This window comes from Oncorhynchus tshawytscha, linkage group LG29 (genome assembly GCF_018296145.1).
Source record: "Oncorhynchus tshawytscha isolate Ot180627B linkage group LG29, Otsh_v2.0, whole genome shotgun sequence".
Taxonomy (NCBI): Eukaryota; Metazoa; Chordata; class Actinopteri; order Salmoniformes; family Salmonidae; genus Oncorhynchus; species Oncorhynchus tshawytscha.
The window spans coordinates 23,769,773-23,784,889 of NC_056457.1; the positions used below are offsets into that span (position 1 = coordinate 23,769,773).

Consider the following 15,117-nt stretch of genomic DNA (forward strand, 5'->3'; position numbering starts at 1 on the left):
TAAATAGCAAGTCGGACATTTCCGAGTTTCCTAGTTCCGACTAGCATATGAACGCGGCATCTATCTCGCTTCCGTTCTATTGCTCCATGACCTTCCGCCTGTGACGCTCTGAGCCATGTTACTACAGACTGACAGTCACATTTCACATGATATGTCTCAGAAGATTTACCCTTTACTCTACAATACAACATACGTTTGTTTCCCTTGTTAAAATAAATTATGTGTTCACTGTGATGTGACAAACTGTGTCACTTCAGGCATATCTGTCCCTGTCTGCCTGCTCAATATAATCTGAAACGGTCTCTCTGCGAAGCAGACCATTAGGCTATATGGAATGCCCTGCCTAAAGATCACTGTCGTGTGACATTTTCATTGCAAATTACATTCATGGAAGGATTACTTTAATAATTTGCCTACCAGCACATACAGGTCTCCTCTCATGGACTTGAATGGCATCCTTTTTATTTTATTTTTTATCTTTATTTAACTAGGCAAGTCAGTTAAGAACAAATTCTTATTTTCAATGATGGCCTAAGAACAGGTAAACTGCCTGTTCAGGGGCAGGACGACAGATTTGTACCTTGTCAGCTCGGGGATTTGAATTTGCAACCTTTCAGTTACTAGTCCAACACACTAGGCTACCCTGCCGCCCAATTCCTTGAATGTAAAAAGAATGTTCCTGATTTATAAATTGTAGACTATTGTGGATAGATGGGTAGGTGCAATAGCCTTTCTCAAGGTTTGCCACATACAGAGAGTTTGGGAGTTATGTCCTTAAAAAAGGAAAATTAACCCAGGGTGCATGCTACAATATATATTTTTTAAGTGCATTCCATTTGTGGACCACTTTTCATGTACACAGACATACTAATGTATTGGGGACCTCTATTGTATGCATCTGTCAACATTGAAGTGGCGGTAATGCACCATAAAGTTGGATGCCAACCGCTGACAAAACCCCCACCAAAGAAGAAGATCTGGCAAAGTTGGTCTTCTCGCGATATTTCCGTAGTGTGTGGTGAAGTCTGAGATATGGCAGCCGTCGCCCTGAAGTCCTGTCGCAAAGGACTGCCTCACATTTTGAGGGATGGAGCAGTCGCTACTCTCTTGCCAAAGGCTTTGGGAGGTGAGTATGGTACTACGGTTCGATGTGTGCCGTTTCACGGGAAAATTTACAGGCTTCGTTTATAAAAAACAAATAGAGGAGGGGGTGTGGCAGAGGCGGCACTAGGTACCACAGCCACAGTCATAAACCCAGCCTATTTCTACAATTTATCTTCTTAAAATAATTTAAAACTTCATCATAACCTATGCCTAACCCTATCCTTAAATTAAGCAACTTTTTGTTTTCATAAATGATTACGGTCTAGCCAAATTTTGACTTCGTGGCTGTGGCAACTTGTGACAACCCAGCGGCAGAACCCGTCATCTGAATGTATTTGTTTGCTCAAACACATATAAACTGCGCAGCCCTTGCATATTCTTAGATATTGCACAATCAATGCAGGTAAGGAATGGGCGCGTTCGAGCGTATCACTTTTGTCAACACGTTGACCAACGGTCACAGCCATTAACAATGTGTGGCAATATGGGTATAAAAATAGTCCTGACTTGCTACTACATGTCGACTGCATGACCTTTACAACAACCATGTGATCAAAGGTCATGAACTTTCGACTGCAGTTCCTTCTTACAAACTGCAGTCAGAAACAAAGCAGTGTGGAAGACAATGGCAGGTAGCCTATTGTTTAGAGTGTTGGACTAGTAACTGGAAGGTTGCAAGATCGAATCCCTGAGTTGACATTTAGGGAAGTAATACCCCCTCTGGGGGTTAAAGTTGAATTGGAACTATAATCATATTCAAGAGGTTGTGATTTTGTTTCACATAAGGATCACTTAATGAGTCCATTTTGTAATGTTAAGGAAATGTGTAAATGACCAATAACATGTGCTGCTGCAGAATAAACAAACCACACATGCTGATGCACTTTATTTCCTCATTGCCATCATATAACTACATTATCTACATTTCTGAATCATCACTTAACCCACTAGGCTATCATTGAAAATAAGAATGTGTTCTTAACTGACTTGCCTAGTTAAAGAAAGGTAAAACAACCCTATTCTGATTTTTGGAAGTAAAAGGCGTTACAGTGCGTTAGAAAAGTATTCAGACCCCTTCCCTTTTTCCACATTTTGCTACGTTACAACCTTATTCTAAAGTTGAATAAATAGTTTTTTCCCTCATCAATCTACAACCAATATCCCATCATGACAAAGCAAAACCATGTTTTTAGAAATTCTTGGCATTTTTATTACAAATAAAACAACAGAAATACCTTATTTACATAAGTATTCAGACCCTTTGCTATGATACTCAAAATTGACCTCAGATACATCCTGTTTCCATTGATCATCCTTGAGATGTTTCTACAGCTTGATTGGAGTCCACCTGTGGTAAATTCAATTGATTGGACATGATTTGGAAAGGCACACATCTGTCTATATAAAGGTTCCACAGTTGACAGTGCAAAAACCAAGCCATGAGTTTGAAGGAATTGTCCGTAGAGCTCCGAGACAGGATTGTTTCAAGGCACAGCTCTGGGGAAGGGTAATATTTATTTATCCTTTATTTTACCAGGTAAGTTGACTGAGAACACATTCTCATTTGCAGCAACGACCTGGGGAATAGTAACAGGGGAGAGGAGGGGGATGAATGAGCCAATTGTAAACTGGGGATTATTAGGTGACCGTGATGAAAACAACTACATCGACCATGATCCTTTGCTAGTTACGACCACTTTCGCCATGATCCTTAACAAAAAATGTTTTGGTCCATTCAGCAATATGGCCAGATATATTCGAGAAAGGAGAACACCAGAATCCCATTGGGCAATGAATGGAGGAACATGTAACACCTTACCCATCAGACTGTCGACCAATCACGTTCACCTTGTCATGCTGTGTCACACGGTTGCTAAGCGAACCGTCACGTAATCCCTTCTGAAAGTCAGGGTATGAGTCGAGTCCTTGCCCCAGAATCGCCCAGAATGGACCACACGGCCCATTGATGACGCATGGGCAATGTACACAATGGGCGTTAATATGATTCCAAGGGAGTTTTACATCTCCTCAAAAGTAATCTCTGATATGGCGTGCTTTCCATCGGAAAACGGGGATGACGTACATCAGCGCTATCACCATTTACTGGATTTAATGTCTGTGGTTAGCACAGTCCCCCAGTGTAAAGTGCAGGAGTAGCTTCTTTTTGCCATAGAGAATGATAGAGGCCTCAAGTAGCCAAAAGGCTGCCTTAGCATGGGCAGAGCCATTGAGAGCTTTCACCGTTTTGATTGAAGTCAAACTGAGTGGGATTTCCAACTTCATTGTGACCCTGTTGGAGTCATGTCCAACCTGGACGGATCAGCCAATCATGAAGAAAACTGACTCCTTCAAAATGGAGATTGCCTCAATGGTGCTGCCCATGCTTTCAGAGACACTATAATGGCACAGATACAAAGATGAGTCCTCTAGCTCTATGGTATTTACACACTTGCATTGCTGGGAATTGGCTTGCAAAAACAATTTAAAATAGTCTGCTGGAAGCCAGAAATGAAATAATATTTTATTTCAACATACTCTTTTGATTGTCTGTAGGCTTGGTCCTTATGCAGGGGGGAATTAGAGAAAAAAGCATCTAATGGAAAGTATAATTAAACAGAATTTCCAAACGTGGGTCTGTTGTAGTCCCATGCAGTTTCTCAGCTAGGTCAGTTCATCTCTGCTTACCTCATGTCAAAATAAAAGTCCTCCAAGTTCCTGCTTTTTTTGGGGCAGGTATGGTGCACGTGTAGGACTTTTATTTTGATATGCGCTAAGCAGAGAGAAAAGTGTGTCTACAGACCCACGTTTATAGAAAGTCTGTTAAATGTATGTTCCATAGTACATCAGGGAAACTGGGCAGAAGAGAGTGGTGCTTCAAATACAGCAGATCTGCAACATCATTAATTGAGCCTCTCATATCCTTAATCCAGCCTCAACACGTTACGGAAAGAGATGAACTGTATAGGAAGCTCTGGGGACAGGTCATGTGGATACTGGACAGTCAATAAATTGGCAGATGCAAACAGATTATCATCTTTAAATGACAGATGTTCTTGAGGGCTCCAAAAAAAAAAGCGGTTTGCGATTTTGTTCATACTGGTGAACTGCCGTTTCATTTGTGTGGTTGCAATATCAACAGTCCCTTATCTCTGGTATATCTTGGCATGCATCATTCAAGACTAAGTTTAAATTGTGTGCAGCGCAATGGACATATAATGTACAATGTGTCAGAAAAGACTGTCTGGATTGTCAATACTCAGTATTGAAAACAGACGGACCCGCAACCTGGACCTACAGGTCGTGGTGAGAACATTTGAACACAAAAATGCAAGGCGACACAGTCGCATATTGTTGTTAGTATAGGCCTCTACATAGAGCAAAAAAGAGATTGGCATTAATAGACTGGTTTAACGCACAACAAATTTCTATCCATGCTGGGAGAGACTGCGAGGATGGCTCATGTCATGCAGGTTGGCTATACAGGACAGCTGTATATTCTAAACAAATCAATTGGTTGCAGATTAGTATGCTGTTGTATCGAGCATTTATTTTACTATCCGTCAGCCAGCATCCTAAGTGGACGCCCTGCTTATCATGGGAAAATGACAACCAAATAGTTCTAACATTTATCCATTAGCTAAGGCAAAGCTATAGGCTTTCTGTGGTGCCAGGGCATGTAGCCTATCATCAATTCGATAGGCAGCCACATAGACATGTCGCAGTTTCAACACAATGGACAGCGATCTGCAATCTATACTTTGCGAATGGCTGTCTGGCTGACTCATTCGATTGTTTTATTTTTTCAGGGGGGCGAACTGCGACCTTGCAGGGGTCCAGAGAAACTGCGTTATGCCAGTTCTAGCGTTGCTAAAAGCAGCAAGGGTAGCCTAGTTTTTAGACATCAATGCAAATGCTGTTAAATTAAGTATAACCTTTTGCTTTATCATTTTCTAGGCTTGTAATGTTATTCTGTTTTAATTGTTTTTACATTGTGATAAGTAACACTTTTTCACCTGAATTGCATCGCGTCATAGTCTGCTGTATCCGGGTCTGTTCGGTAGCTTTCACTCTGGTGATGTGAACAAGGTCTTGTCCCACAGCACTGGCCCAATTCAATGTTCTAAATGTTCCATAAGAATGCCCCAGCTGATCATTCCTTGCCTTGACTTCACCCTGATTTGATCTTTCAAGGGGGTTGCACAAATCACCCAAATACAACCTATATTTTACACGCCATTCTTAAAGACTCACTCCATTCTCAACTATTGCATTAAATCACTTATTAGAATTCTGTCATAGTCAATTGGCACATATTGTGTGTGTTTGTCATACAGGGGTGAGACAGAAGTCCTCTGTACAGTATGCAACAAGGCCAGAGCTCCCTAAGCTGGCCTACTGTAGGGTAAAGGGGAAGAGTCCAGGCGTGGTCTTCCTGCCTGGATATGGATCCAACATGAATGGCCAGAAAGCTGAGGCACTGGAGGAGTTCTGCAGGTCTCTTGGACACTCATACCTTAGGTACTGTACTCTACCTGCCGCTGTGTAACACAATACATGGCGGCAGGTAACCTAGTGGTTAAGAGCGTTGGGTCAGGAACTGAAAGGCCGCTGGTTCGTATCCCCGAGCCAACTAGGTGAAAAGTCTGTCTGTGCCCCAGAGCAAGGCACTTAACCCTAATCACTCTAGATAGGAGTGTCTGCTAAATTACTCAAATGTAATTAAATGTTTCCCACAAATATAAATACAAATAAATAGAATTGCATGATTATGGCATAACTAATTTCCTCAAGCTTCCTGTAAAGACATACTGGTACACAACTAACTTTCAAATTATAGCTGAACTTTGTCTCTTTTAGCCTTCCCAAGTTGCTAAAATCTTTTGATTAGGTTATAGGTGTTGAACAAAGGTTGCTATAATATTTTAACAAGAGGGTCTACTTGATATAAATTGTATTCGCTCTTGCTCACCTCACTTTTCAGAAATGGAAATTGAGTAAACATTTGAATAACAATTGTATGGCCTAATAAACCATGTTATAGAAATACCATGTTTATACCGTCGTTTAGACCGTGGCACATTACCCAAATATACCCCCTGAATCTGAATATCTGAGGTAGGCGTGCCTTAGCCAAACCTCTATCTTGATGTTCATTGCCTGAATAGACTCCCTAGCTTTGGAACCCATTTACTCCTGAGGTACTGACCTGTTGCACGCTCTACAACCACTGTGATTATTATTTCACCCTGCTGGTCATCTATGATCATTTGAACATCTTGAAGAACAATCTGGCCCTAAACGGCCATGTCCTCTTATCCACCCGGCACAGCCAGAAGAGAACAGGCCACCTCTCAGAGCCTGGTTCCTCTATATGTTTATTCCTAGGTTCCTGTCTTTCCAGGGAGTTTTTCCATGCTTCTATATCTGCATTGCTTGCTGTTTGGGGTTTTAGGCTGGGTTTCTGTATAGAACTTTGACATTTGCTGATGTAAAAATGTTTTATAAATACATTTGATTGATTGATAGCCTGTATGTTACGCAAATAGACCACCCTCTAACTGTTACCCATATACACTATGCTCTGAGTTTTTATGCTAGCTTAGTAGCCAGATTCTTTTCCCCCATGTTTTATTGTATGTCTGACTGGTCCCCCAGGCTCATGTTGTGTTTGTGGTTCCCCAGGTTTGACTACACAGGCCATGGGTTATCGGAGGGGGTGTTCACTGAAGGTACCATCGGCACCTGGAAGAAAGATGTCCTCTTCGTGTTGGATGAACTAACAGAGGGTCCACAGGTGAAAGAACTCTCCACTGGCTCTAGAATCATATCTAAACTAGCCTTTAGATAACTCTCGTATTTCTGTGTGTATTTGGTTGGATTCAAATTGGTATTTGATTTAGTTCATTATTAAAGTGTTTTGTATTTTCAGATCTGCGTTTAAGAGCTCAAAGACTGGTTTGACTTTATAACCCAGTTATAGACCGTCTCTACATTGATATTTCAAAATATGCTCTGTTAATTTTGCCCTCCATAATATTTACTCTATTTGTTGTGTAAGATTTCAGTTAGAGTCTGTATAAAAACAACTGTGGTTGTGTATTAGTGTTGTTGACTTCAAACGGTGGTGGTGTTAGTGTCACATGTTTTCACAAGTGGGCGCTGTCACACAAATGAAATATCATCTCACAACCCCATGTAACATTCACGTCACACCCCGTTCAATCATTACCTGAGTAGCATAGCATAGCCTCCCACGCCAGGCTTCAGGGCTCTTCTTGACATTCATCAGACACACAGCTAGTGAATGAGCCCATTAACAGGGCCAGAGTCAAATTACTCCCAATGTCCTTGTGATGATGATGATGATTTGGAACTGATTCAGGGAACAGAAAAAATAACAGCCTTTTTCCAGGGACGGAAAAACTGAATCGGGAACGAAAGTGATCTTTTAGTGTTCCTGGAACAGTACCGTTGACATTTTGACAACTGGTTAATCATTTTTTAGAAATTGTTCCCAGAACATTCTTAATATCTGGTATGTAATTCTGTAATTTAGTGACGTTATAATACTAGTAATAACCTAAACACATTACAATTCACTTCATGTCATGTAAACAGCTAGCTTACCGTTCCATAGCAAGCTTCTCCATCCACGCTAATTGGTGGAGTAAATTAATGACATAAATGTAAAGCTACAGTATGTTGAGTTCATGGGGGGGAAAATGTACGAAAAGGAACTATATGAACCTTTTTTTCTGGATCAAACCAGTTCTTTACTATGCTGGTTGGACCACTCGAACTGAACGAAATACAGACGGGTTGTGCTCGGAACTGAACGATCAGAAAATAATTTTCCCTGGTTAGAATCACATCTGTTTTTAGAAACGACTTCTGTCTGTGATAGCTAGATGACCATGGTGCTTCTCTGCAGAAGAGTCGGTTCAAATGGAAGAAAGGTGATGAGGAGACAAGCGAAGCAATCCATATCAAACTGTTGGTATTTCTATGGACCATTGCTCCCTATCCTAGATCAAGGCATCTTTAACGTAATCAGGTCTTTCCCCCCTCTGTTTAGATCATGGTGGGGTCCAGTATGGGCGGCTGGCTCATGCTGTTGGCAGCTATCGCCAGGCCGGAGAAGACTGCAGCTCTGGTGGGCATATCCACGGCAGCAGACCACATCGTCACAGCCTTCAAGTCAATGTCTTTAGAGGTGAGCGAGGACATCATAAAATAATGTGTGGTTATGACCAGGTGCTAATTCCATTTCTATTCAGGGAGTGGTGAATTGAAATAAAATGCTCTGTGAATGTCAATTTATTATTTGATTTAAAATTAAATGGATCCCATTTCACCACAGGTGCGTAAGGAGATTGAAGAGAAGGGCGTGCTGACTGTGCCCACCAAGCACAGCGAGGAGGGCACCTACACGTTCACTATTGGCTTCCTGAAGGAGGCGGAGAACCATTGTGTCCTCCAGAGCCCCATCCCCATCACCTGCCCCGTGAGGCTCATCCACGGCCTGAAGGACGACGACGTGCCCTGGCACATCTCCATGCAAGTGGCTGAGCGCGTCCTCAGCCCCGACGTGGACGTCATCCTCCGCCGCCACGGTCAGCACCGCATGGCCGAGAAGGATGACATCAGGCTCATGGTCTACACCATCGACGACCTCATAGACAAGCTGACCACCCTCGTTTGAGTTGGGGGAGTGTTAGGAATGCACCCCATTGGAGAGGCAGGAGCAACCATATATGATCCCACTCTCCCCTTGCCCTTCCTTCCATCCTGCCCAGTTTGTCCTCAGTATGCTGTTACAAAGCAAGAGAGAAAGATGAGGATTATCGAAAGTACAAACTGTGATGGAACGAGGATGTCGTCTGTCAGAAACCTCAGCCAGGTCCCTAATGCCTGCCTTGGGGAGTGTGTGTCTTTTACCAGTTTACTCTGTGCAGTCTTTTCTTAGGTAAACCTTTTTAGGGGCAATACTGCCACTGCTAATGCTGCCACTGTTTGTTTGACAGATACTGGTCCTTTTGCCAGACCCCAATATTTCTACTGTGCCTTTTTCACCACGTCTCATACCCGTTGGGTCAACAAAGCCTCTGCACAGCAGAGTGGAGCGCAGGTCTTGTCTAATTGTGCATGCAGATATTATGAGGCACAGATGGAATACACACAGACAACAAGCTCCATCAAACGGCCTCCTACGCAGAAGCACTGTGACATCGTGTGGTGATCGGTCCAAGCTGTATTATCACACTGTGTCGATACCAAGAAGACTGTACACTGTCTCAAAATAGCTGGAGAAAAGTCCAGAGGAATGTCTTTTCTATTTTATTGTACATCCACCCACATTTCCATGGGCCAGTCTGAGCCACTGGGCTGTTGATTAACACGTCGTTGGTTATTGGACTGTGTTCAATGGGGCAGAAAGCCAGTCCTGCTGCAGCAGACGCAGTAACTCTCTCTCTGATCCTCTAACTGCTGCTCTGACCTTTCACTCTTCGGATGACGACACTTAAACATGAGCACAAACAAAGTGCCTGAGTTATGTAAGTACTGTACATTGCCTTTGGAAAGTGTTCAGACCCCTTGACTTTTTCCACATTTTGTTACGTTACAGCCTTATTCCAAAATGGATAAAATGTTTTTTTCCCTCAGCAATCTACACAAAATACCCCATAATGACAAAGCAAAAACAGTTTAGACATTTTTGCAAAGAAACCAATACCTTTACTTAAGTATTCAGACCCTTTGCTATGAGACTCGAAATTGAGCTCAGGTGCATCTTGTTTCCATTGATCATCCTTGAGATGTTTCTACAACTTGATTGGAGTCTATCTGTGGTAAATTCAATTGATTGGACATTATTTGGAAAGGCACATACCTGTCTATATAAAAGGTCCCACAGTTGACAGAGCATGTCAACGCAAAAACCAAGCCATGAGGTCGAAGGAATTGTCAGTAGAGCTCCGAGACAGGATTGTGTCAAGTCACAGATCTGGGGAAGGGTACCAAAAAATGTCTGCAGCATTGAAGGTCCCCAAGAACACAGAGGACTCCATCATTCTAAAATTGAAGAAGTTTGGAACCACCAAAGACTTTTCCTAGAGCTGGCCGCCCAGCCAAACTGAGCAATTGGGGTAGAAGGGCCTTGGTCAAGGAGGTGACCAAGATTCCGATGTTCACTCTGACAGAGCTCTAGAGTTCCTCTGTGGAGATGGGAGAAACTTCCAGAAGGACAACTATCTCTGTAGCACTCTACCAATCAGGTGGCCAGACTGGTTGAGTGGCCAGACGGAAGCTACTTCTCAGTAAAAGGCACATGACAGCCTGCTTGGAGTTTGCCAAAAGTAGACTAAAGACTCTCAGACCATCATAAACAAGATTCTCTGTTCTGATGTAACCAAGATTGAACTTTGGCCTGAATGCCAAGTGTCATGTCTGGAAGAAATCTGGCCCCATCCCTACGGTGAAGCATTGTGGTGGCAACATCATGTTGTGGGGATGTTTTTCAGCGGCAGGGACTGGGAGACTAGTCAGGGTCGAGGCAAAGATGAACGGAGCAATGTACAGAGATCCTTGATGAAAACCTGCTCCAGAGCACTCAGGATCTCAGACTGGGGCGAAGGTTTACCTTCCAACAGGACAACGACCCTATGCACACAGCCAAGACAACGCAGGAGTGGCTTCGGGACAAGTCTCTTAATGTCCTTGAGTGGCCCAGCCAGAACCCGGATGAATCCAATCGAACATCTCTGGAGAGACCTGAAAATAGCTGTGCAGCAATTCTCTCCATCCAACCTGGCAGAGCTTCAGAGGATCTGCAGAGAAGAATGGGAAAAACTCCCCAAATACAGGTGTAACAAGCTTGTAGTGTCATACCCAAGAAGACTCAATGCTGTAATCGCTGCCAACGGTGCTTCAAAGTACTGATTAAAGGGTCTGAATACTTATGTAAATGTGATATTTCCTTTTTTATATATATATATATATAGTTTAGCAAAATTTCTAAAAACCTGTTTTTTTTTGCTTTGTCATTATGGGGTATTGTTTGTAGATTGAGCAAAAAAATAATAAATCATTTTAAAATAAGGCTGTAACGTCACAAAATGTAGAAAAAGTCAAGGGGTCTGAATACTTTCTGAATACACTCACTGTATATACATTACTGGTGAGGAATTTACTAATATGTAGTGCTAGACCATGTACCCTAATGACAAGGGCTAGAAGTGCATACACTCAGATACAGTGATGATGAGGATACTCCTGAGTTTATTTTAGCTTGACAGTCAAATGGTACAGTATTGCAATGATGTTAGGATTCAAAAGTTTAACGGACATTCTGGAAAATCACCTCTATTTCCCATATTTCAACACTTTCTGAATACTTTTTCCAGCTTGTGATGCATGATGTCAGTTCAGTACTGTAGCCTTCCCTGCACTCAGACCCTCTCTCCAGATCTGTCATCCACCTCTATAACTAACCTAATTAAAGCAGAGCAATGACTCTCATTATCAAAATTGAGAGACAAGCTGCAAGTCAGACACTAATGGGTTGTACTGTGCCTTCCAAACCTGCAGACACATTTAAGGTAGGTGAAAACAACATGTTTTTTTTAAATCTGGTTCTATAAATTGTGAGTCTGGGCTCCAATCCAGTGTGAGAGTAGTAAGGCCAAATATATCAACAATGAGTAGTAAACACTTTTGTCATGGGCATGATCAGTGCCGACCTGTCATTCATGGCAGGTGGAGCCCCACCAGTTTTGAGCCCCACCTGTTTAGCTAAAAAATAACATTTTTTGTTGCATGTTATTTTAGTATTATTACCTGTCACATATCAGTTTGCAAACAATGTAAAAAAATAAATTTAAAAAAGTTAATAAAGCCGCATACAAACATGGTCTCTTTTTCTCTTTCCTGAGTAAGGCTGCTCCAAAATGCAGGTGCTTCAGCCTAGATCAGTGCTTTCTGTGGTGGTGGGGCAGGTAGCGGAAAATACAGAGCGTAGGTGCTGGTAATGTTCTCTAGTTGTTCTGTTATTGATGGGGACATTACATCACTGCAAAATCTACGGGAGGAGCTCAAATTCAAGCCCCTTGGGTGCTGCCATAGAGTTACCTTAGAAGTGCCCAGCCAAGAATGCTCAAGGTCATTGGCCACAGATAAAATGACATCAAATCATGTTATATCTACAGTAGCTTTGATTGGACAACATCATACTTTCAAAATCTTAGCAAGCTAGTAGTCATCATCGTGAATCAAGTCGACAATCTACTTACAAATCCTTGTCATATGAAGATAAATTATAGATAAAACACATCAGTGCTCATTGGCCACTGGACATAAACATATGAGGGGGTTGGAAGGAATCAGTGGCTAACTGCAAGCATTGCTAAGCAATCACTATCCTGCTATTCAGTGGAGTGGATGTGTGGTCCAAGTCTGGGTTTAAGGGTCTCTTTTCCAGGATTAAACGGATAAACATTCAACATTGGCCATGCTGTCAATCCAGTCAGACTTCAGTGAGTTCAAGACAACTGGGAACTCGGGGGGTGGGGGGCGAGCTCTGACTGGGAAAATACATTTTGAACGGTCATCCAACTCGGAATTCCAAGTCTGGAACTCTGGCCTCTTTATAGAGCTCCAACCTGAAGATCACTAACATCATGATTCGACCTTGTTTTTTCCTCGAGTTCCCAGTTGTCTTGAAAGCACCATAATGCCAGACTTTGAAGACAAAGTTTGATGACAACATTTGCCCAAGAAGGACCACCACTCCACCTTCCTGTTCAAGTGAGCACAGCACAACAAGGTGAGTCCAAACATGTATTGTATGCTGCTGCATAAATGATGTAATATGCCAGGGAGATATGTATACTGTAGCTAAGTAATACTAAGTGTATGTTGCTTGGTAAGCTGTTAGTAGCCCATGTGCCTCACCCTAATCATTTGGTCCCTATTCTCCCTCATTTTGCCTACTGTTCTGACTTAGCCGTGCACACACAGCCTATAGCCTGTTTAAGAGAAATGTCATTATCAAATATTGTAAGAGCTTTCATTGTTTGCTTATGTGCCCCCTTTATTTATCCTACGGTTCTGGCTTGGTGTACAGGGAGAATACTGTAAGAACACCCATGTTCTGAATTATGGCTGTGTACATTTAGAAAGTGCTGAACAAATAGTTACAGTTGAAGTCGGAAGTTTACATACACTCAATTAGTATTTGGTAGCATTGCCTTTAAATTGATTAACTGGGTCAAACGTTTCGGGTAGCCTTCCACAAGCTTTCCACAATAAGTTGGGGGAATGTTGGCCCTTTCCTCCTGACAGAGCTGGTGTGACTGAGTCTGGATTTTAGGCCTCCTTGCTCGCACATGCTTTTTCAGTTCTGCCCACAAATGTTCTATAGGATTGAGGTCTGAGGGATTGAGGTCAGGGCTTTGTGATGGCCACTCCAATACCTTGACTTTGTTGTCCTTAAGCCATTTTGCCACAACTTTGGAAGTATGCTTGGGGTCATTGTCCATTTGGAAGACCCATTTGCGACCAAGCTTTAACTTCCTGACTGATGTCTTGAGATGTTGCTTCAATATATCCACATAATTTCCCTGCTTCATGATGTCATCAATTTTGTGAAGTGCACCAGTCCCTCCTGCAGCAAAGCATCCCCACAACATGATGCTGCTACCACTGTGCTTCACGATTGTGTTCTTCGGCTTGCAAGCCTCCCCCTTTTTCCTCCAAACATAACGATGGTCATTATGGCCAAACCGTTTTATTTTTGTTTCATTAGACCAGAGGACATTTCACCAAAAAGTACGATATTTGTCCCCATGTGCAGTTGCAAACCGTAATCTGGCTTTTTTATGGCAGTTTTGGAGCAGTGGCTTCTTTCTTGCTGAGGGGCCTTTCAGGTTATGTCGATATAGGACTTGTTTTACTGTGGATATAGATACTTTTGTACCTGTTTCCTCCAGCATCTTCACAAGGTACTTTGCTGTTGTTCTGGGATTGATTTAGACTTTTCGCACAAAAGTGTGTTCACCTCTAGGAGACAGAACCTGTCTCCTTCCTGAGCAGTATGACGGCTGCATGGTCCCATGGTGTTTATACTTGCGTATTATTGTTTGTACAGATGAACGTGGTACCTGAAGGCATTTGGAAATTGCTCCCAAGGATGAACCAGACTTGTGGATGTGTCCATTTTTTTTCTGAGGTCTTGGCTGATTTCTTTTGATTTTCCCATGATGTCAAGTAAAGAGGCACTGAGTTTGAAGATAGGCCTTGAAATACATCCACATGTACACCTCCAATTGACTCATTACGTCAATTAGCCTATCAGAAGCTTCTAAAGCCATGGCATAATTTTCTGGAATTTTCCAAGCTGTTTAAAGGCACAGTCAATTTAGTGAATTGTAAGTGAAATAATCTGTAAACAATTGTTGGAAAAATTACCTGTGTCATGCACAAAGTAGATGTCCTACCCGATTTACCAAAACTATAGTTTGTTAACAAGAAATTTGTGGAGTGGTTGAAAAACTAGTTTTAATTACTCCAACCTAAGTGTATGTAAACTTCCGACTTCAACTGTATATTAACTATGTCCGTCCTAGTTTGCTCATTAATATCTTAAACAAAATTACGGATTGCCTCTTATCCAGTTGTCATCCTTTTATGCCATAGTTTGTACATCTCAATTTTCAATAGAAATCACATTTTATTTAAGCAAGTCAGCCATATCAGCTATGTTTTTTAAAGGCAGTAAATGAGGCTGAATTAAGTGCTTTGCTGGCAAACAAGCCAGGTGTAGCAGTGTTACGGTGTTGGGACTCTGCTGTTGGGACAGCTTTATGTAGGCCCTAACAGTGTGTGGGCACCGTTTGTCACCGTCATCGTGCAATTAATGAATTGTTTCGTGTTGTGTTAGCTTTGCTGGCATGGTGTTTAATGGCTTTGCTGGCATGAATCTAAAACAAATTGGGTGACTTTACCCCACCAAGATTA

The 15,117-nt window shown here is 42.2% G+C and overlaps 1 protein-coding gene across 1 annotated transcript; it reads left to right on the forward strand.

Annotated features, from left to right (window-relative positions):
* The first annotated feature begins 998 nt into the window (after window positions 1-998).
* Window positions 999-9,793, forward strand: LOC112227697 (palmitoyl-protein thioesterase ABHD10, mitochondrial). Its single transcript, XM_024392514.2, has 5 exons — window positions 999-1,126; window positions 5,439-5,622; window positions 6,787-6,898; window positions 8,180-8,317; window positions 8,465-9,793. Exons 1-5 carry the CDS (start codon window positions 1,033-1,035, stop codon window positions 8,804-8,806), a joined length of 870 nt encoding a protein of 289 aa, XP_024248282.1. The 5' UTR covers window positions 999-1,032; the 3' UTR covers window positions 8,807-9,793.
* The last annotated feature ends 5,324 nt before the right edge of the window (window positions 9,794-15,117 follow it).

Excerpts from the sequence above, each read along its gene's own strand:
- LOC112227697 (XM_024392514.2), top strand. The coding sequence starts at position 1,033 with ATGGCAGCCGTCGCCCTGAAGTCCTGTCGCAAAGGACTGCCTCACATT. Across the intron at positions 1,127-5,438 it reads CTTGCCAAAGGCTTTGGGAG|GGGTGAGACAGAAGTCCTCT; the intron begins GTGAGTATGGTA and ends TTTGTCATACAG. Across the intron at positions 8,318-8,464 it reads TCAAGTCAATGTCTTTAGAG|GTGCGTAAGGAGATTGAAGA; the intron begins GTGAGCGAGGAC and ends ATTTCACCACAG.